Source organism: Archocentrus centrarchus, chromosome 7, assembly GCF_007364275.1.
Source record: "Archocentrus centrarchus isolate MPI-CPG fArcCen1 chromosome 7, fArcCen1, whole genome shotgun sequence".
Classification (NCBI taxonomy): domain Eukaryota; kingdom Metazoa; phylum Chordata; class Actinopteri; order Cichliformes; family Cichlidae; genus Archocentrus; species Archocentrus centrarchus.
In genome coordinates this window covers 16,054,461-16,078,484 of record NC_044352.1, presented here as the reverse complement: position 1 = coordinate 16,078,484, position 24,024 = coordinate 16,054,461, and the positions used below count along the sequence as shown (strand labels likewise).

General features: G+C 38.9%; 1 protein-coding gene across 2 annotated transcripts in view; it reads left to right on the top strand.

Moving 5' to 3' along the window:
* Window positions 1-22,746, top strand: part of samd10b (sterile alpha motif domain containing 10b) — a 57,303-nt gene extending 34,557 nt beyond the window's left edge. For both annotated transcript variants that reach the window (XM_030733686.1, XM_030733684.1), the window contains exons 3-5: window positions 2,444-2,612; window positions 9,408-9,548; window positions 21,074-22,746. In XM_030733686.1, coding sequence (XP_030589546.1) covers window positions 2,444-2,612; window positions 9,408-9,548; window positions 21,074-21,096 — 333 coding nt within the window. In that variant the 3' untranslated portion in view covers window positions 21,097-22,746. The remainder of the gene's footprint in view (window positions 1-2,443; window positions 2,613-9,407; window positions 9,549-21,073) is intronic.
* Window positions 22,747-24,024: the final 1,278 nt, after the last annotated feature.

Genomic DNA, 24,024 nt, shown 5'->3' with positions numbered 1-24,024 from the left:
GGGAATTTGATCTAGCCTAGATCGGTCATTGGTTAACAAAAACTACATTGCGTTACTTTAACGTCACTAATTAACATGTGACATGTTTCGTTGTGTAAAAAGACGCATGTCTTTGGTCTTTAGTGAGTTTATTTGCTGCACTGTTTCTTGGCATTGCACAACATCTAAGAAAAAAAAAAAACGGAATAGGAGTTTTCACAAAATTGTTAAATAATTCTTTCAACTTACTGGCTTTTGAACTTGCAGTTTTTGTTTGTGTCAAAATAAAACCAGCAGACCCTCAAAAATCAAATCCCTCTTGCTGTCTGTGAAGACTCTCAGCCCTCCAGGTCACGTGATTATCCCCTTTTTTTTCCATCCTGAGAGAGCAAACAGCAGACCACTGACTTTATCTCAGCAAAAAATCTATTGCTCTTGTTAAATTTATGGCAGTGATTGATAGCCAGTACTCTCACAGCCCCCCAGTGTTTTTGACATTTACTCAACGATATCAACATGAGGATAGTAAAAAAATGACTAATTCTGCAGGGATTTCAGCTTCAGTTTTTACTGTTTTGTCCACACTCAATCATCTACAAGAGAGGCCATTTCTATACCTCTCCCAACTTTGTCTCAATTAATGATTGGGCCAGAGTTGTAAATTTAGGTTATTAAAATGGCTTCAGCGCTCCACTGAGTCAAAGTTGAAGTATGTGCGTGATTAGGAAACAAGCAAACACACTGGAGCGGAGAAATTGAGTTGTTTTCAATTAAGGCCTACGAAGCAGAACACACTTAGCTAGTGGACCAGCCAGAAGTTGATAGGGCTCGTTGGTGTTTAAATTGATTGAAGGAAATCTCATTACAGTAGCTGGCAAAGATGTAAACTTTGTTAGTTATGAGCAAACTCGTGTCTATCACCTTTCTGTGAGCTGGTCTTTGTATCGTTAATAATTCGAAAGAGGCGTGGAAACCTTAGATATGAAGCTGCAAGAGTGAGTGAGTGCAAGTTGCATTTGTGCGTGTGACATTTCAGCATACATAATCCCATTTAATACGGTCAGTTATGGAGTGGAAGATTTGGCAGGAGTTCTATGTTTTTCCTGTTGAAAATCAGCCAGAGCTTTTGTCGTAGAGTTGGCGTAGTCAGAGCATGAATGAATGGATTAGATATGAGAGTAAGTCACACAACAGACAGAGAGAGAGAGAGTTGATGGGACAAGGAAGCAGTTGTGTTTTCTGCTTGTAAGAACTGGCTGTGACTTTAATAATGTTCCTATCAATTCCCTGAAGAGAGAGTGAGAGGAGCAGGTATGTCCGAAAAATGGAGAATGACACAAAAAGAGACATACTTTCACATAACTGGACAATAAAGATGACAGAATCATATTAATGCTGTGTTGACTGTATAATGAAGCATTGCTGTCAGGGAAAATTACTTTTGGAAAAAGAGCCTTCCTGTCGCAAAAAGATGCATCAACACCCATAGAAAATATAGAATGCAATTACAGTATCAATATATGTTGGTGACAGATGGGTTAAATGCCACATTGTACAAAATTAGAATAAAGGACTTTGTGTGAAAATATGTGCAAATAGCACCTTTACACATCTCTAAATTAGGATTCAAAGGTGAAGAAGTGATTATTTTATCAAAACAAGTATCTGCGTACCCTTCTGTCCTTGCAAACTTTTAAACCTTATGATTACTGTTGATTTTTTTGTTTTTTTTTTACCATTTGCACTGCAGGCTAAATAATAATGTATGGACACTTAATAAACCTCTTGCCATTACATGATTTTATTTGCACTCGCTGAGTGGTTTACTACCAGAACTGATTTTATTGCAGACATTGACATTAGAATGCATCGTCCCAGCTGATTTCACATTAATGAGAAAATCCTGCATGCTGCATATTTAAGTAAGCTACAGCAATTACAGGGTGTTTATCTGAAAAAGTAATTAAAAAAAAAAAAAACAATGTTCCAAACTGCATAATATAGTACCTCAAGAAATTGAAGCACAAATGCACGCACACACTCACGGGTGTTGTCTTGATAATACTGTCTTCTCAGTAGTGTGCAAAAGTTTTGAACAATGCTTCATTTCTTTATATTTTGTTAGGGAAAAGGGAAAAAGGTGCAGTGATTTATGTGCAAACAGACATGAAAATACAGTATATAAGGCAAAAAAGAGAGTTATATGTGCTTGACTTAACAAACTAAAATAAATTCTTCTGAAAATGCTCAAGAACCAGGACTGGACTGAAAATGAGTCAAAACCAGAAAGCCTGGACAGCTACCTCTCAAGACCACTTTAAAAATGACAATATATCTGGCTCCTTGGAAGCAAAATATAAAGACCTGAGGGGCGGCTCAAGACTTTTGCACAGTACTATACAATATACACATTGCAGTGAATTCATTGACAAAGTTCTCTGCTTCCTTTGTGTGTGTTCTTCAGTTGCGTCCCGGTGAAGCCTTCACTGTGTATCACACCAGTCCTACGCTGTCCAGTCTGTCCAAACCAGTGGTGCTGTGGACTCAGCAGGATGTCTGCAAGTGGCTTAAAAAACACTGTCCGCACAACTACCTGACCTATGTAGAGGCCTTCTCCCATCACGCCATCACAGGTACAGTGCACAACATGTGAATATGTAGCATCAGTTCCTACTGACACTTTATACTGACTGTGATTCTCTGTGTTTTATTTGCAGATGCCAATCATTTTGCCTGCTAATAGTGTAAAACGTGCAAAAATCTAGTCTTCTAAAGCATGCTGTTTGTGTTAAAATTCTCATTGACCTCTGTTACTCATGCTCATTTGGACTAAGGCATTGCATACGAATGCCATAAAAGGCTTAGTAAATCTCACACAAAGTTTTATTTTTAGGTCTGTGGTTCCAGAGCTTAGCTTTCTCAACTGGAAACAGGTTTACACCCAAATCTCTGCAAAGGAGATTTAAAAGGCATTCATGTGAGGTAACGAAAGGAGTGCAGCCTATTTTTGCAGAAGAAAGGCAAAACTGTGGAAAAAATGCTGTGTTATCGTGTTTTGAGTTCAAACAACATGCTCTCACACATTTATTTGTTAGCAAGCCCACACAAATGCACACAAGTGCTTAGATACACAAACCAAAGCAGCAACAGACACACATGAGCATGTGCATACAAATGTGTACGCACATTTATTCACACATCTCCATCCTTGACAGACCAGACGGTAGAGCAGTTTCTTTTTCAGTGTCTCATAGAGAACAGATTGCTGGTCTGTGCCGTAGGGTCAGCCACCACTCACATTTCCATACGCACACACGCACCCACGGGCACTTACAGTGCATTGCATACACACAGGTTTCTGGGTTAACAATGCTGCCACCGCGTCATAGCTGCATCAGCTCTGATCTGATCATTTCTATTTATGTATTCTCTAACAGAGAGCGTGAGATAGAAGCTTCAGCTCAATTATCCCTATGTATTCACTTGCAGATGTCCAGCTGGATTTTATTTTGCCTCCGTTATAAGCTGCTGTGTTTTTCTTGTGCAAATGCGGGGTGAATGTGTTTTTTTGTTGTTCATGCATATGGTCAGCATGAAAAACAACATCAGAAAAAACTACATATGAATTCTTTGCCTTTCTGAAGAATATTGATTCTCACCAGCTGCCATGAAATTGATTCTGTGTTTGTATGTTAGCTGAAGCACCAAAAGAAAACTATTTCTCTCAGTCCCTCAGCCAGAACGCCGTTACGCTGGAACAAGCTGCCTGAGCTTTCATAGTGTCTCTTGCAATTCCAGTTATTTTCTGTGCATTAAGACTCATGATATCTGTTGTGTGTTTATCAGTGCTGTTTATAATGTTTCATCTGTTTTTATTGCTACTATTTTTAGCAGTAAGTAGACAGCCTTTTGTTTGGGTGCCAGTCAAAAACAAGATTATCATACCCCATGTGCAATGTAATTACCACAGAGTCATAATAGTCGAACTTATGATCCCATAAAGGAACAGTTTTATGGGACATTTGATCATTTTAGCCTGTCCTGGACTGTTCTTTTGTTACTAGACCACATTTGGACAAATAGAGCTAATAAGCTAATGCTAGCACTAGGTAGCTAGCTTGGATCGCAAGATACATTCGTCATTCACTGTTTCACTCTACAGTCACACTTTGGAAAACAGTACTTGGAGACTGCAGCACAACCAAAATGATTGCAACTGTGTGCAACAAGCTTGTGATTTCATTTCTTTTGAATTGCCTGCTTCGAAGACAGGTCTGCAACCACTGGCAGTCAGCTACAATCTTCAAAATAAATTTGGTGCATCAAGATAAAATGGCAATAAGATGGAATTAGTCTGCTATCAGTTTATGACCGAATGGGGTCAATTTAGAAATTGTGATAAACAGGCAAAAATTACAAATCTATTGCTGTTTATTGGAAACTTCTTAATCTATTTACATGAAACAGAAATTCACATTAAATAGAGATTCACCTTAACTACTTATAGTCAACAGATTTGAAACAGAAATTCAGGCATTCATCCACAAATAGTGACATAGTTGCCACAGTGTGGCACTTTAGCTGTAAAATAGCACAGGTAACCTTGCGTTTATATCGGAATATAACCAGAATGCAACCACTTGACAACCAGTTGAGTCAAATCCCCTATTGCAAAAAGACATGTTGCAGATTAGTTGCGCTTATCAGCACAGACAAACTCAGATCGATTGTATTGTGTTGGCAGTCTGTCTGCATTTATAAATTAGACAGCAATTATTTGTAAACCTTTGCCAATCTGTCTGAGAGTGATTCCAGTTAGTCTGAGTCAGACAACAATTGTTTGGAGACAGGTTGCCTCCCACCAGGTGACCTGTGTAAACATCTTGTAATCGAAAGTGGGCACCCAGAGGTTGAGGGTGTTCCTTGCTGAAAAAAAAAAAAAAAAAAAATGCAATCACCAGACAAGCACTGATTTTTCATAGTTCCAAGTAGGTTGTGACTTTTTTTTTTACTCTAGTGTGATTGAGCTATTAATTACTTGGACATATAGTTACCAGAAACGCTGAACAGTAGCCTACACCTGAATGCTAAACAAGCACTTGGTGCACAGAATAGCCACATTCTAAAGCATACACTACTTAATTGTATTATTTACTTTAAATGGGAGCATAATTTACAAATTAATACTATGCTACATTAAATTAGAATTAAAACTCCAATGTGAGTGCATTTACCAAGGTCATAAATCAAGTGAGAAGTGGGGTAATTTTCTCAAAGTACAGCGGGCTTAGTTTTGCAACTGGAGTCACCCCCTGCTGGACCCTAGAAATAACGCAGGTTTAAGCCACACTTCTTCACTTGTATGAAGCTGCTATTTATGTATAAATCAAGTCAGTGCTCCATACAACAATTATCATTATACAGCAGAGCATGAACGCAAGCAAAGTCATTGCATAATGATTTTAGAATTAATTATTTCTTCTTTTCCAAAGTTATGTGACGTCAGTTTAAGTCAAGGACCTGAATACTTCCTTCACCCGAAGGCTGCTGTTTGTAGAAGTAAATATAAGATCTGATTACACTCAGTACTAGCAGATGTGCATGTGAGTTAGTGACAGAAACCCATTTTTTTGTATTGCATTAAAAATCTGATCTGACTATAGATGAGATGAGTCAGAAGAATGAGTCCTGATAGCACATCATACATTCACACTGACATTGCATTATGTCTTCTCCACATTTTGATAAGCATTTCTTATGTACAATAGGCTACCATATGTGAAGTGAATAAACTGATACATGGTATCCAAAGCTCATGTGCTGTTACTTTCTCATGGCATGGCTATGAGCATCACATATTCCATTAATAGACTGAAATCTGACCATCTGAGACACAAATCTGAAAATCTGATTTGTGTCTGAAAATCTGAAATCTGAGAAAGCTAGACCACCTCTTTATGTAGTCTTGATTGGATTGCCCTGCAGTTGCTCCTATATTTACACCTTACAGTAATATTCTTTTTTTTTTCTTATGCAGGTGACAGTTTTATACCAGGTGTGAATGACAGAGTTGATAGGATAGAAATATAGACAGGCAACACAGTATGTAGACGATAAAGTGAAAGTTAAATAATAAATATGAGTACACACTCAACCAAGTTAGCCCCACAAGCTTAGAGAAATGTAATACTGCAAGTTGGACTTCAGGGCTGCCATGAACTGAACTGGTCAGTTTGAACACTGGTTTAAACTAAAGGTTGCTCTTTGATAAGGAAGTCTTTCCCCCCTCTTGGACTGCTTTTCAGACTGCTTTAAGAGTCATTATTGTCCTAGCCAAGGCAGAACTGCTTCCCATTTGCCCAAAGACATTGTTAATAAGCAATTTATTTTGAAGCCAAATTGAGAGAAGCGATCTCTATTGAAACAGCTTTTGTTTTTGTGTCTCTTTTCTCCCTTTGACAGCATACTTTCCCTATCTGCAGGCAATTATTAGGAGCTGTATTAAGTCTGTCTGCAGGGAATTGATTTGAGCTCCATTCATCTGCTTTGTCTCATTTGTACACATGCACACACATACATTCACAGAGCAAGGGCAGTGTGTTTTGTTTTTTTTTGTTTTTTCTAGGAAGCACTGGCCCAGCTTTTGGCAAGCACTCATGAGAGGGCTTTTGTGGGGATTGGGTAAAGAGGTCGACGAATGTGCACGAGCAGACAGAAGTGTGTGTGTGTGTGTCTGTGTGTGTAAAAAAAAAAAATACCAATATACTGCACAAAATAAATGGAAAATTATTGTTGTATCCTCAAGGTAGTTGTGCTCATACAAATTGGGTAATTCTACTCTGTGTGCTCTGTGCTACAGGAGAAGAAAATAATCTCCCTTTAAACAAAAAGTGCATAGGCACACATGCACAGCAAACACACACGATCCATTCAACTATTATAAGGACTAACTGGTTTGTCATGGCCTTTCCTCCAAGGGAGAGGAGCCATACCCACAGAAGAGGCAACTATTGTCTATATTGTTGGAGCCCATCTGGCAGTAAGGAAAAGAGTGGCTGACAGTTCTGTCCTCATTTGGCTTGGCTAGTTTCACTGAGAGGTGTATATCATACATCAGAGGGTTGGGGTGTGAAAACACACATTACTGCTTTCTTACGTAATATTCAGCTCTCTGTTATGCAAAGCATTAATCAACTTTAACAGAGCATTTTTTGCTGAAATAGTTCCTAACTTTTGTGTTTTTTTAAGCCTGAATTTCAGTTTACCTTAGGAGGAAATATATATATATACTCACATACATGCATAGTGGAGTATGAAAATAAGACTGAAATAAAAAGAGTAGCAGCTTTATTTGTGAGAGTGCGCTATTCAGCAAATGAGTCACCTGAGTCATGAAGCCAAAAACATAGAAATCTGTCAAGATGCCCATGCTACATGGACTGATGGAAACAAAATGTTTCCTTTAGCAAAATATAGAGCTGTTAGACTCATTTGGAAACATTACAAAATCCCAAATCACCGCTTTTGTACTGGTTTCAGGTTAGATGAAGGGTTTTGCTATATAACTTCACCAAATTGCTGTGATTAAGGTGTTAAAGAATAATATGGCTTGGGGCATGTTACATTTTTCTTAACAGATGGTTTTAGAGGCACTCAGGCTGGGCCTGGGTGCACTTTGGGTCACAACAGACCCACTTCAGTGTAATGCAGTATACCATCAAATCTCTTTTCCAACATAAAGTCTGTGTTAAAAATATGACTACAGACTCTCTTTTAAGGGTATTTATATTTCATGGGCTAAGAAAAAAGACAGAGGGCATAGGAGTCTAATTCTCTGTCCATCTTCTGGTTCTACGCTTTTTCATTGTGTTCGCTTCTTTCTCCTCTCCTTCCAACAGACATGCTCACTGCTTACTGTGGGTAAATCAATGGAAAAAAATGGGGCTTAATGTAAGTGTGAGCGCAAAAGAAATAGTGAGGAAAAAAAGAGAGAGTGGTTGTTTACAAGTTACGAAGTACACACTGGTTCTGCTTGCATAATAATATAACCTGTGTGACTTTCCCTCTTCAGAACACTCTTACAATGCAGGTATAGAAAAATAAATAAGCCAGAAATACAGATGATGTGCTGATGTTCAGGACAATGAAATGGGAATGAATGGAATGATATAGAGAGCTGCATGAGTAATGAGTCTAATTATGATTTGGGCGTCGTACAGAGCTGCTGCAGTTATAATGGATTCCTCTTCTTTCTGCGCCTGTGAAGGACGTAGCTCTGCTACCCTCAGTAAGCTGTGTGTGCGCTACACCTCCACACATGCAAGTGTTTCATATTGTGTCTGTGTTCATGAGAGTGCAGCTTGGTTGTAAAAGCTGTTTACTGTGGGTAATGGTATGTTAAATGTGAGTGTCCCCAGGGTTAACTGCCAAACTCTGTAGTAAAACTTAACCATAGAAGGAGCCTGCCTGTGCGAGCCAGCGTTTATACTGTTAGTCACCAGGTGACTGCAGTGCTGACCAGAAAACCAAAACCATTACATGTTTATGTAAATAAGATTGTAGATGTATAGAATAAAACATTAATAAGCATATTATATTGTATATTTGCAAACACATTTTGAATGCATGTGGTATGAAGGACCTACTATGACAAGGTGAATTTCATTGGCCTTTTTCTTTCTTAAGATTTAGAGAAAAATTACATAAACAACAGAAATATTTGGACCCCACTTACATGTAGCTGCTATTTGAACCCAGAGTAACACTTTCACAGAGATTTCTTTCAATTGGAGACCTGACTCAGCATCCTGAAAAATCCTGTAGCTAGCCAGGCCCCTGTAGTCAGTGAAGGCGAAGGTAGTTTAGCCACCGTTAGCTCTCCCCCGGCAGATTGTCCCAAGCAACCAGGAAATCAGGCCATACGGGTAATGGCAGAAGTCCCCAGTACACCACCAACCCATTCATGTCTATAATCATTTTTTCCTCACTCACTGACACACTGGCCGAGGAACAAATTCTGGCTATTGGCGACTCTGTTTTGAGAAACATGAAACTAGCGACACCAGCAACCATTGTTGATGGTCTTCCAGGGGCCAGAGCAGGGGACATAGAAAGAAATTTGAAACAGCAGGCTAAGGTTTCAATTCAGTTCAATCAATTCAGTTTTATTTATATAGCATCAAATCAAAACAACAGATTGCTGAGCCTGGTTCTGCCAGATGTAATTATATATATGAAAAAAACACTTGTCAAAAAAAGATATATATAGTAGTTAGATGTGTCACTTTTTTTTCTCATAGGGTTATATAAAACAATAATTCATTTTAAAGGGCTAAAGCAACATTTTTAAGCTAGCAATATTGAAATATAGCTATTTTTCTAAATTAGTGGAGAAACCCAGTCTAACTGTTGTCTTCTGTTCCTTGCAGGACGGGCATTGCTGCGTTTGAATGGGGAGAAGCTGGAGAGGATGGGAATCGTCCAGGAGACACTGAGGCAGGAGGTCCTCCAACAAGTCCTCCAGCTGCAGGTCAGAGAAGAGGTCCGCAATCTGCAGCTCCTTAGTAGAAGTAAGTTTCAAAATTGTGCAAGCGAGTAACCATGCTGCTGTGCGCTCCTGTTTTCCGTGTGTAATTGTGTCCTGGTGTATTGATGTGAGAGAGGGAACAATAATGAGAAACAGGGGAAGAGCAGTTGGGCTTGGTTAAATTGGGAGGAGGCAGTGTGAGACCACTGATGCCTGCTGTGACATACGTGGAGTTGGACATTCAAGTGCAATTGTTTGCGGCTGTGTGGTTTTATTGAAGGGAGCCCTTGATTTGCTGCACTGCCTCTGAATGATGACTTCGGTAAACTCTTTTATTTTCTAGCCATCAATAAACTGGCTCAGGCAGTCACTGCTGACCTGGATTCAGCTATTGATGTGGTTTGTGTCTTAAAGGGAGTGTTTTTCTTTTTATCTGCTGTGGTTATTGTTTTCTATGCTCATTGATGGCTGTGAGGCATCAAAGGGAACCGTGTGTGCAGTCTCTTTTCTCTGTATGAACATCAAACTCATTTAAAGCTTTCATTTCTTCTAATTTTAGCAGAAATACCTCCTCCAAAAAGCCATACGTAATGACGAGAAGTGCCGTAGTTTTTCTAGTCTCATGATTTTATATTCAGAGCCAAATGCATGGGCACCTTCACTCAGTTTGAACATTATAATCTTCAAGATCATGACCTATATTGAGCAGCAGCAACATCCTGGCTGAGCACATGCCTTGAATAAAAGGGGCTCTGCAACATTTAAGGGGAATTGCAAGAAGCTTGTAGCCTTAGTCATTTCTAGATTGTTCAAGCTTGAATTAAAAAAAAAAGATCTGGAGATTTTAGAATAGTGCTGAAGAGCAAAGCAAAAATAAAAATAATAAGTGCTCTAAAAGGCCCAGTCTCCCTTAACATGAGTGTTTTTTGTCTAAAATAGGTTATTTTATTAAATCAGGCTGAGCAGTGAAGTTGTTTTTGTCATCTACTGATCATCGTGAACTGATGATCAAAGCGGCTCTCATAATCACCAGTTAGATACAAACGTGAATGAAACACCCCTTGTACTTCAACAAGCTCTTCACTTTCAGTTTCGGATCGTGCATGCTGCTGATGTCACTGTTTGTTATTTTGCATAGTCCTACTCGCTGCAGACCGCTTTGAGGTAAGTGCAGGAAAAATATATTTATGCGAATTTTAATCTTTCCATGACCCACCCATAAAACTGTGTACGGAGCCGCAGAGATGGAAGAGCTACACGTCTGGGGTTACAACAGGAAGGTGTACAAAAATCACGCATGGTTGTGCACTGTTGTCAAGGCAGTGGCAGATAAACAGAAAGAACACGATGAATCTACGACAAACAAAGACGAAGCATATCTCACCCTCTGTTTGTGATATGCAAGTAATGAAGAGAGAGACAACAGTTTAGGTGCCTTGAGGCAACTGTTTATTGTGATTTGGCGCTATATACATAAAATTGAATTGAATTTATGTGTCCTAAAATATTATGTGATAGCGTGAGGTGACATATGTCCTTAATTATTTTTTCAGTAATGACACACAGTGGAATTGTATTTCTCTATTAATTCAAGAAAATTCTTCAGAGGTTGGAAGCAAAGAGTGCACTAATGTGGATCTATTGGTAGTGAGGTATTATTTTGGAGAAAATGTTTGAGAACCAGTGAGTTAAGAATTGAATGTGGTATGAAACCCCTACAGCAAATAAAGAATAGGGAGAAACAGAGCATCCAGGACTGAAGCGGGCTGCTAGTAAAGACTAAAATTCTAATTCATTTCAATAAAGGGTGCTTCATATGTATGTGACTCAAAGCACAATGAAAGAAACAGCTCTTTCTTTGAAGTGGTGATGATACAAAATCAGTCTCCGGTTAGCTCTCCTCAGCGCTGTTTAATACCGATGAACCGCATTACCAGAATTCCCTCTGTTTTGGTCTTTCTCTCATCATTTTAACTCGCTTGTTTCACTTAGAGATATAGCCGGAAAAAGTGCGTTTGATGACATTCATGCCAACCAACCATGCTGAATTAAATTAAGCTGAATTAAACTGAGACGTGCAATGCAACTTACTGGTAAGGAGAATTGCTTTTGGAAACTTCTATTAACTGGGAAGTGCAATGCAATGCAAATGTAATTTCCCAGTTCAGCAGCCTCTGACTTCAAGCTTTAAGGCCAAGCTAATTTGGTGCCCTTGTCAAACACCTGAGCTTCACAGGGTTGCAGGGTATTCAAAGGTGATAAAGGCAGGTCGAGGTGGGAGCCATTAGAAAAAGTGATAATGGGCATGTTTCAGTGTTTTAAATGAAATGAGAAGTGTGATGAAGTTGGCGATAAGATCTCAGGCAAGGGTGAAGGTCTGGACTGAAAACAGTTTGCTGTAAAATAACAATCTTGTCATTTTCTAAAGAACAAGTTAATGATGCAGTCAAGTTTATGCAACCACCAAGCAATGTCAAAGTTATCAACTCATTTTTTTTTTTTCAAAAAATCTCAGGAATAGAGGAGAGAGAGGCACAATTTTCTAGGGTAAGTCATACTTTGCAGTTTATTGTCAGCCAGTGAGATGCCAGTGGTTGTCAGCTGACTGACTACTTCGATCCAAACTGCTGATCCATCTGCTATTGTGTGATTTGCCATTAAGACAGCTTCATACAGAGGTGGCAAGTATGAAGTACAAATACTTTGTTACTGTACTCAAGTAGAGTTTTCAGGTATCTGTAACTGAGTATTTTTTATTATTATTTCTGACAACTTTTATTCCTTACATTTTTACACAAATATATGTACTTTCTGCTTCTCACGTTTTCAAAACAGACTCATTACTTTAGGTTTAAGCCATTTGAGGGAAGCTCAAACCGATTTGTGTCTAAATGGAGGGAACAGTAACACATAAAAGACAATCCTATTGGTGTATCCATCACTGGGGCTCATCATATACAAAGAGATAAAAGAGGCTAAAACATAATTTATGCATCATTTATAGTGTTTGTGGTGCAGATGTCTGTAAGTTGTGGTCGCGGTACACAGAAGAGGAGCGTGCACAAGGGGAGTAATGTTTTTTAGATAGCATGTAATTTCAAATGCAACATTTCTAACAGCTCAACAAATGTCAGCAAACACACAAATTGTTTCTGTGCAGTGTGTCACACAGTTTGTCTGCTACCTAAAGTCCAGCTGCTGTATTTCCCAGGGAGATAAAAGCATGAGAGGTAACTTAACTCAGAGATGGAGAAACATTTAACAAAGAGAGGAGAGGAGAGGAGAGGAGAGGAGAGGAGAGGAGAGGAGAGGAGAGGAGAGGAGAGGAGAGGAGAGGAGAGGAGAGGAGAGGAGAGGAGAGGAGAGGAGAGGAGAGGAGAAGAGAGGTTATGTTTAAAAGGTAAGAACTGCTCAGTGGCATTTGATAAACTGAAAATGTAAAGTTTATGGGTAATATGATCATTTTTTTAAATCAGATATTGGATCCATATATGATGTGAAGTTATGTTTTTTCACATTGTGAAACACCCTGCAAAACAAACTGAGGTATATTAACTTTGTGTTATTCAAAGGTTGCATGAAAATAGTCAGCAGTTTAGTGCAGTATAAACAGGTTAGCTTGTCTTCTGTGGTGATTTTACAGTAAAGCTCTGTGCTGGACTGGTGCACAGTGGCTGTGGTGTTTGTGGTCAGAGTTAGCTTACATCAGGTGCAGCGGCAATTAATGTGAATTTAAGATGATGATGCTTAGATTCATTCACTGAATTCAACCTTCATACCAACTGTATATGGTCTAGTATAAAGACAGAATGAACTGTATACTGTAAGTGTAGAGAATGAAAATCAGCTAACAGCTCATAAAACATTTACTTACATCTTGTTGAATTCATTTATGTAAATCCCCAAAGAGCAGTAAACCTCGGAGCAGCAGCACAGGTCAGCTGATCACAGCATGTACACAAAGAAAATCTACTGGAGCTCACAATAGAAATGATTGTGAGTTGTGATTCTTTACCCCACGCTGAGCCACTGCAACCGATCTTAGGTTTCCTCGCCTGCCAAATCCTGCTTTGAGCTCTGACTGTACTCATTTTTCTGTTTAGGTGCAGAGGCAAAGTGAAGAAAAAAAACTCTGTATTCCCATGTCTATTATTATATTATTATATTAACATAGCACAAAGTTTAGTTAGCTTTGCACAAAAATAGCTGGTAGAAACATCCTCCAAAGAGCTACTTTTTACTTTCTTTGAGTACATTTCAGAGCCTGTACTTTTTCACTTTTACCTGTGTAAAGAAGTTGAATCTGTACTTCAACTTTTCCAAGAGTATTTTTTGTACTTCTACGTATGTCTGTACTTTTGCCATCTCTGGGCATTTATGGCTCCCAGATTATCCTCATATTTTCAGTGATTCCATGACTTTTCCTTTAGCCATACTATGAGTTTTACATTTAGAGGCTTTAGTGAAATATTTGGGGATTTGGATGGATGGAAGTGTCTGTGGATCAGTCTCTGTGTGGTACTAGGTTAAAAAAGAAAAAAAATACACTGATGTGAGGAGAAAGAAAAAGATGCTGATGTTTTGGCTGGTGAATCAGATGTGGAGAAGCATGTTGATGGTGAAACGGAAGGTAGCGGCAGGAGGCGAGAAAGAAAGAGGAAGACTCACACAGTGGATAATGCATATTAAGGATTTAGTCTTGTGTTCGTCTTTGCTCACTACACACACTTCCAACTATTCTCCCTGAATGATTCGCCCAATACACTTTCAATTCTGGGGTGATTCAGTGGAGCCGTCATACCACCTGTCAGGTCTGATTCATCTCCAGTGGATTTAACAAAAATTAAATATTGATCTCACAATAACTTAAAAAAAAAGGGAGGGGGTGAAAATACAGACACAGAGGTACAGCTGAATCTGATGGGAGTGTGTCTCTGATCTGAGCCATGATAGCAACACAACCCTTACAAGGTCCTCACATTGATGCCAGTATTGTAAAATGCTCTCTTCAGTAATTCTTAAGCTTTTACAAGCAGTATGTGCTTTCTCAGTCTCTCTCCAACTCATTAAAAAATAACTTACAGGTACAGAGCTGTGATACAAAATTAAAGGGACAAATTATAGAAAAGGGCACCTAAATACCTGGAGGGTAAGACTTAAATATGGAGAGGTGAAAAAGCAAAGACTAGTGTGCCATAAAAAGGAGGACAGAGAGCTGAGAGTGGAGGTGAGATGGTTGACAGAGAAAAATAATGGGGCTGAAATTAACAGATCACAGAGATAAAGAAATGAGACAGGTGAAGAAGTTAATAAAAGGACACTGATACTTGATCTGATAGCACTTTCATTCTCTGGACTACCGGGCCTTACTTTCTGCTTCTTGTTAATCTGTCTAAAGCAGGCTCAGTTGCTTAAAGCTATGCAATAACATTTCACACTCAGCATAGAATGAGATTATTTCTGCTGCAAATTATGGTTGAAAATTCTCTTCTGCACACAATACCCAGAGAAAAAGAAAACTGTGAATTCATTAAAAAAAAATGTATCTGTGGATGAAAGTGAATTATATCTGTTTGATGTGGTCTATAGAAAATGTGGAAAGGTGAATTTTAAGATGCTCCCCATCTGGGCAATTTGATTATTAAATGGAAGGATTTCATAATTTCTAAACCCTGACAAAATATCAAAATAAAACTGGAGGTGTAGAAATTCAAAGACAGATGGGATAGTTGGAAAGGATGTTTTGGCCTGCGCTGCAGCAGCTGTGAATGCTCATTTTTTAATATGTCTTTCGCAAGTCACCCAACTTCATGAAAGCCCATGACTAAACTGCTACTCTGCCCTTTAAAGGTTGGCTATGGTGGCTTCTATGGTTAGGTATTTTTGGTTTCTATAATAGTAGTCCTTCCCGTGAGGCTCAGAAGAACACATAATCTCTTAAAATCCTCACAAGCTTTTCCTTTCCTTCCTGCATGCCTGATACTCACTTTTAAAGAGTGGGCTAGATTTTTCTTATTGACTTCTCTTCTCTTTCCTTCCACCATATAACACACGAATGGACATAAAATAATAAATCTGATGTTTTAGACAATATGCAGCTCATCTTCAGTCACCCAATAGACTATGTCCACAAGCCCACACAAAAAGGCCCAAGCTAGCCAGGAGACTCAAAGCAGGAACCACCTTCTAATAAGACATGTTCATGCAGTCCAACAGTCTTGCTGCTTCTGGTTCCCCTTGAAACTGGCCAAGTTTCTCTAAGAGGGCATGTTTGGTTTCCAAGTGCATCCTTGCCTTGTTTGGCACCATATCAGCATTAGACAACTTCTCCTGTCAAATGACACACTCTGGCTGAGGGCTGCTAACATCGGCAGTCCAGTTGAAGCCATAAGAGAGGGGGCTTCTTTCCGATAGCTTCTCCCTGTTTTTTAGGTGGGCTGGGGTCCCATTGTTGGTAGATGTGATTTGCTTCATGCAAGAAAGTCATTCATGTCCACTCGTTCTAAATCTTGTTATGCTCCTTGCTAGCAACCAGAGCCTTTAATGTGTTATGCTATGATAATTCCTACCCTCCAGAAACAGCATGAATTGACTTAGTTCAGTTTCACAGACATCTCTTAAAAAACAGGGTGTAGAATTTGCATCTCTGTTGGAAAATAGGGGCCTACAGCTATCAGAAACTGGACATGCTGTATTTAATTTTACGCCATGTAATGGTCAGTGAAGAGTCATGATTAGGCAAATGAACAGTAAGGGAACTGATAGTAATCTATTGGGGGCTTTTATCCATCATGTTGACCACAGAGAGGCTGGATTCCAGTAAGATAAACTTTGTTCTGATAGTCAGGGTTTGTTTTAGGTTAAAAATAAAGTCCAGATCACAATGAAGTTTTTCTTGCAGCATAATCCACTTCACTCCTCCACATATGGTTTAATATTAGAATGAAAAACTTTTGGAATCCACTGTAATAAACTTTTTCATCCACTTTTTAAGTCTGCAGACAGTGGGCTTTTGAAATGTAAAACATTTGAAAGAATGTAGATTTACATCCAAGCATCAAAGCTGAATGCAAAAAATCCAACCCTGCAGTACTATACAGTATACAATATCGCTCTTCATGTATATAACCCTGCTACGGTTGGGAAAGGTGCTGTGTCTTATTTTTGGTGCACGGATCTTGTATTTGTACTTTAACGCACTCCTTTTCATGTGTTCTCAGTAGGATTGGTTGTTTTATTTTAGTCAGTAAGTGAAAGGTAAGGTTGATGTCTTCCAAAGCCCAGAGCCACAGCTCTCTCAGGGCAGTGCAAACCATGCAGGGGTTGTAACATCTGGAATGCTTTGGAAGGGAGGATTCAGAGCGGAGCCCAGCGGGAGATCTACCTTCCTACTTTTTCTTAGCCACTGGTTGTGAAAAATATCTTTATAACGAACTGTCAGAACACCCCCTTCATCTTCAACATATCAAATTTTCATCAGTCATTTTGTGCATTTAGATGCAGCCATCTGCCATGTTTCAGACTCTTTTCAGTAATTACCTAAAACCGATGAAGTTGCAATTAACCTCCACAAAACACCTGACCCCTCCTACCGCGAAAAAGAAATGTTGTCAATAGCACTTCGGCTGCCTTAGGAGACTGCCTTGGTAACCTTTTTGCTCTGAATCGATTCTGTGATGTTGCCCATCCTTGCACAGCTTTACTCGATGCTCCCTATGGTGCCTGCCAGCTGAATTAGAATATGAATGAAACTCTAAGCGTGACAGACAGAGAAGAAGGAGGAACATGTCATTTCTCTTCAGAACAAATTTTGCCCAGTTGCTGTTCATCCCCCTTCTTCCCACCCACCTCCCCTCCTCTGCTGCATCTAGGCTCTGACGACTCCATAGGGAGCTCATTTAAAAGAATCTCTATCACAGAAAGTGTTTTCTCTTTGTCTGTGCAAGCCTCAAGTCATATCGGCGACTCTCTGTCCTGTCTGTTTCTCTATTCTGCCCCTCTGTTGTTTCCTGGTTGGAGCTTACTATAGTGCCACATTACATCTGTCTGTGCTGGCTGCAAATCTACAGACAGGTATTGTGTCTTAGTTGGCTATCAGAAGAGGAGGGCTTAACGCTGAAATGCCAACAGTCTGGGGGGGAAAAAGTCTGCCTTTCCAGTGGCACATGTCATTCTCTGGAATTAATGTATGGTCTTTACCTTACAATATAATGCTTACAATCGCCTTGAGGTGACTGTTTTGTTGTGATTTGTTATCTAATGAAATCCCTTTTTTGTTAAGATCTCTTTAGTTTTCAGCTTTATTTGCCTCCTATTATTAATAGATTGTTCATCTTTAGTTTATTGTCTTTTCGGTACTTAGGACCATTATTCTCCTTAGTCAGTCTGCCAGTGTTTGTACAAATTGCTGTTTGTTTTGGAGACTGTTGCTCTGTGACTGAGTGCAGCATATTACATCAATAGAGGTTAACCACATGAGTTTCACAGTAGTGTAAATCTGATTGTACATTGTACTCAGAACAAGTTGTTAGCTGTTGTTAGTTAGTTGTCTGTTGTTACTAGCAGCCTGTTGTAAAAAACAAACCAAAAAAAAATCACATTTCTTTAGTTAAAGCTACAAAAAAAAGGGCAAAAGATAATGTAGTTTGACAGGCATAAAATAAAAATATATTTTAAAAAAAGTATCTGAAAGTCATGTCCTTAAGAAATAGGAAAGAATCCAGCAAAGACACAAACAGAGGACCTGAGAGATGCATCTGGCCCTTCAACAGACCCATCTGCTCTTCACTAAAGCCTCATCAGACATAGTGGAAGGGTGGCTGTCAAGAAGCCATTATTAAGAAAGGAAAACAGGGAGAAATGACTGAGGTATGCCACATTTCACAGGAACAGGACTGAAAATCAGTGGCAACAGGTCTTATGGAGTGATTAATCCAAATTTGAAATTTTTGGTTCAAATTGTCATCAATATGTATGGTGGAGGTCATGGGAGAGGAACAACAGTGAGTGTCTACAGCCATCTGTAAAACACAGTGGAAGCTCTGTCATGGTTTGGGGCTGCATTGTGTCAGGATCTTGTCACAATCGGTAGAATAGTGCACCTCAGCACGACAGTGATCTCAAACACACTGCTAATGAAGTAAAAGCGTACGTACATAGAAAAACACTAAATGGAACACTATCAGCCATGGATCAGCCTCCCCAGAACCCGCACCTCAACATTACTGAAGCAGTGTGGGATCATCTTGACAGAGACCAGAGCAAAAGGCAGCCAACATCCAAAGAAGAGCTTTGAATGTCCTTCAAGAAGCCTGGAGAACTATTCCTGAAGACTGCTTAAAGAAATTACAAGAAAGCTGCCTCAGAGAGTTCAGGCTGGGTTGAAGAATAAAGGTGGTCTCACCAAATATTGACTTTCAAGCTCATAAGAACTGTACAAACTCTGTTTTTGCCTTATATACTCTATTTCCATGTACGTTTGTTGTCAGTAAGCCATTGCATCTGTTTCCCATTTTCTTAGTAAAATATAAAGAAAATTGGCTGAAGACTTTTGCACATTGCTATAATTCCTATGTACAGTCAGAGGTGGGAAGTAACGAAGTACAAATACTTCGTTACTGTACTTAAGTAGATTTTTCAGGTATCTGTACTTTACTTAAGTATTTATTTTTCTGACTACTTTTTACTTTTACTCCCTACATTTTTACACAAGTATCTGTACTTTCTACTTCTTACATTTTCAAACAGACTCGTTACTTTTTAACACGTCAGAAGAAGTTTGCATTTCCGGTCAGTGCGCCGTCAAACATAAAACGATCTGAGCCTAAACGGAGGAATAATAACACATAAGAGACAATCGTACTGGCGTATCCTCCATCACCGGGGCTTATCTCATACAAAGGGATTAAATATGCAAACCCATATAATTAATGTATCATTTTTAGCGCTATAATCGGGCCGGACCGAGTGCGTAAGTTGCGCTGCGGCACATAAACAGCTTAGCTAGCGCTACTGAAGAGGAGCGAGCATGAAGGGAGTAATGTGTGGCAGGTAAATGCAGCGTTTCTAAATGCTCAACAAATATCAGCAAACACACAAAGTTTGTGCAGTTTGTCACACAGTGTGTCTGCTAACTAAAAGAAGAGCTGCTGCATTTCAGGGAGAGCAAAGAGAGAGAAGTTCACTCAGAGATGGAGAAAGAGGACAGGAGAGGAAGAAGAGGTTAGATTTAAAGGTAAGGACTGGAAAATAAACTGAAGTATGCTGACTTTTGTAGTTCAAAGATTCTATGAAAATACTGCAGTTTAGTGTGTAATAAATAGGTTAGCTTGTTGTACTGTATTTACAGTAAAGCTCTGTGTTGGACTGGAGCACAGTGTTTGTGTTCATGGTCAGAGTTACAGGTTACATCAGTGCAGCAGAGATGAGTCTGAATCAAAGCTGCTGATGCTGAGATTCATTCACTGAATCCAACATTTCTACAGCCTGTATGCTGTCAGTGTAGGGGATGGAGATCAGCTCAGATAGCTGTGAAATACTGAGTTACATCTTTGTGAGTTCACTTCATCCACACAGAGCAGTAAACCTCAGAGCAGCAGCAGCAGTTCAGCTGATCACAGTCTGCACACCAACATCATTTACTGCAGCTACAATAGAAAGTTGTGATTCTTCTCCCCATGCAGAGCCACTACAGCTGATCTTAGGGTTCCTCCACCTGCTGAATCCCACTGTAACCCCTGAGTATCCTCATGTCTGTGTTTAGGTGGAGACACAGTCACCCTCTACTATGCAGGACATGGAGAATAGAGCTGTGTTTAAATTCCCTTTAACAGTTTGTGTCCTACATAACAAATTCAAGCTGAGTGCATTCATTAGGATTAAAATTTAGATTGGAATAATGTTTGCATTCTCATGTAATTTTATTTTATATTATTACAATAATATATAACGAGGTTCGGTTAGTTTTACACAAAAATAGCAGGTAGAAACGTCCTCCAAAGAACTACTTTTACTTTCTTACTTTGAGTACATTTCAGAGCCTGTACTTTTTTACTTTTACTTAAGTAGAGAAGTTGAACCAGTACTTCGACTTTTACTAAAGTATTTTTTAACATAAGTACTTGTACTTCTACTTAAGTACAGAATGTCAGTACTTTTGCCACCTCTGTGTACAGTGCACAATAAAATAATTAAATTGTGGGCCATAATTAAATCATGTAAAACATTAAATAAATATCAACTTAAGACAATTTTCAAAACAAACATTAAGAAATGTAATTTTTTTTTTTTTACAAAAGAACAGCAGTCTGTGGTTGTAAACTTGTCACATACAGATTCAAAAGAGGAGCCCAATACCTGGACACATGAAAGGTTCTTAGATGGGTCTGCGTTCTCATGGCAGCACAGGCTTAGCACCTACAGAACAAGCATATCAATACAGGCAAATGTGTAATGACCATTTACTGAGTGTATGGTGTGAGAACAAACTAGTGCTGCACTTTCAACCTCTGATTTTCCATCTGAATCCTATTTATGCATTCCCCTCTCTTTTCTCTCCCCTCTCTGCAGCCTCCTTTGGAAATTTCTCTTAGCTCATCCCTGGATCCATTTAGCAGCCCTTTCCCTCATCCCCTGTCACAATACGTCTCCAGGAGCCATGGAAGAGCTGCTGTCTTCAGATATGTGAGCGGAGAATCAACGAGAGAAAGGGACAGGACGAGTCTATAGACTACATGCCAACTAGTCTGGAGGATTCTCATTCAACACGGCCAATCTGGTTTAAAGACACTGAGACAGAGACAAAACCCATGCTCTAGGCAGGGTTACCCACTGTAATACACGATAAGATGATAAGTTGAAAGATTCGCAGTCTTAGTGATGGTGTTTCCCTGGTGCGGGTATATCTCCGGTCACAGCAAATATCCTTTTGGTTTCCTTTCTCAGCTGGATTGGACTGACTGGGCAATTTCAGCAGAAGCTGTTGAAATTATATATATTTGAAATAAGTAGTGGTTATGGATGAATTATTCTTTGACATGGTTTGTAATAAGCATTTGACCCAGTGGCAATGAAAGTGTGGATGTAACCATAGATTTACAGACAGAGCTGCAATTTAGACCATGGATTTAAAGTGAAGGAACCTTACATTCAGTCTTTATCTCACTGTAAAGTAACAACCATGAGTCTATTCAAAGGTAATTAGAGCTTTTGTTAAAAGCATTTGACTAATGCCAGTGTAATCAATTCCTCACCCACGTGTCACACTGCATTTTCCTCTCAGGACATCAGTTTGAGAATTTGTAGGCTTGGAGGACGAACGCTAACACTTCAGCCTGAATGTCATTCCCACGATAAAGTTTTTGTATTGTGACTTATCTGCAGTATGTCAGTGAGAAATTAGAAATATATAATATATGCTGTGAGCATTGTAGAGAAACATACACTTTAATCTGTGTATACTGTAACAGTACTTTGGTATTTTATTAATGAAATGAATGCAAGGGGCTCACAGAATTAACGAGATATTCACTGATTGTTTATGCTTGATAAAGCAATAACGTAAATGCTAATAGCTGAAGAAGATAACAGTGATACACATCTGTAGAGATGAGGTGTACTGGACGAGTGTCCGCTGAGGGAAATACACACCTTGCCCTCTACTCAGCAGTATTTGCAAGCCTTGTAGTTTCAGTACTTTGTTTGTGATGCTGTATACTGTATGTCATCTCCCACACAGAGATACAACAAGAAAGGACAAGCCTCTGTTTGTACTCCTTCTTGTTTCCGTCCCCGATGTGGTGCTGCACTGTCAAATGGTCAGAAGACAAGACAGGGCTGAGATTCCCACTGTGAATGAAACCAGCACCTCTGATATCATTTTAGGCAACAGCAGACAGCGGCGATGACAATGATGCTCAAGACAGATGAATAAATCAGTGACATAAAACATTAAACAAAAGAAAAAGAAAAAAAAAAACATTTAACAATCTTCCCAAATATCTGCACCCACCATCTTCCGACTGTCCTTTTACAAGGATGCTTTGAGTAGTTATCGACTGTTAAAGGAGAGAAAACATACTTTTATTTTTAGATGAAACAATGTACTGTAAATACTGACACTTTTAGTTTACAATGATTGATGATGACCTGCAAAAAGAAAATATTTCTCTGCTTTACACACAAAAGTGGATGGTATGGAAAATGATGAAAGCTGTCATTTTTGAATAAAGTAACTGGGATGAGTTGTTTGTTGAGTTTTTAATATAATATTCAGCAGGCATCGAAACACATGTACTTGACACTAAATTAACACTGGGCGGAAGAAGGCACAATAAATGAATATAAAAAAAAATGGCGAGGGGGTACAAAAGACAAAGGGAGGCATAAAAGTAAAAGAAAGAAAAAGCAACCCAAAAAGGCCCCGGAATAAGATAATTGCAACTCAACTCAATATAAGCTGCCAAAAACTGTGAGTCAACCCTTCTTTTATTTAATCTTCTGATATAATATGTAATATTTTTCCAAGACAGAGATATTTTCAGTTGTTAAAGCAATTTTCAGAACAACAAAAATCTCCTATAACCGTCTTTAAACAGGATCTGGTCTTTTGGAGACTGCTTTTGGCAAGCAGCGCTTCCATTATCGAATTTGACTACAGAGGCAAATGATCAATTGTGCTCTCGGTTTCTAAAATCATCCAGGTCTCTGTTGGAAAGGATAAATGGTTTGCATATTTTGGAAATGTAAAAATAATACAGCAGTTATATCCAAAACTAAATGTAACATAGTTCCTTCTTAGTTCATAAGCTATTAAAAAGTTTGATATAATGAGGAAAGAAATGTTGAAGACTGCTGAAAGAAGGAATATGTGGCTTAGATGAACTGTGAAATAAAATGTTTTATCACTTCTGTTCTTGCTAAACATAGAGAAATACAACTTACCTCGTTTGGTGTTTATCACTTCATTTAAAAAAAAACTCAAAAATGAAAAACACACCGAAATGTTTCAAAGGCCACAAAGGTGACTCACCTCTGTGGTCCTCCCCTCAGATACAAAAATGTGCTTCTGTGTTTACACCATGATTTATCACCTTAAACAGTCCGTGTTTATAACTGATAGCTCATAAAAATGTTTGCAGCAGAGAAATAAAAGTTCAGAAATACATTTTTAAGAAAAATAAACTTAATTTGAATTGCAGTCAGTGAGAGAGCTTCAACCTTCCATGTGCTTTCTGAACTACGGGTCCGTGTGTGACGACTCTGACTCTGTGAATACAAAACAGTACTTCACACAAATATTTTGTCTGTCTTTTGCATGCACGCACACATACACTCACAAACAGACACACACACACACTGGGATCCAATTACGGCGAGACATGAAGCATCTCACCTGTTAATAACAGGGCACATGTATGATAAACAGACTCAGTGAGCAGTAGCTTTTTCAACCTTGACAGAAAAAAATAAAAAAATCTGGCGCAGATGGTTGGATGGTGCAGTTAATTGGGTACTGTTTA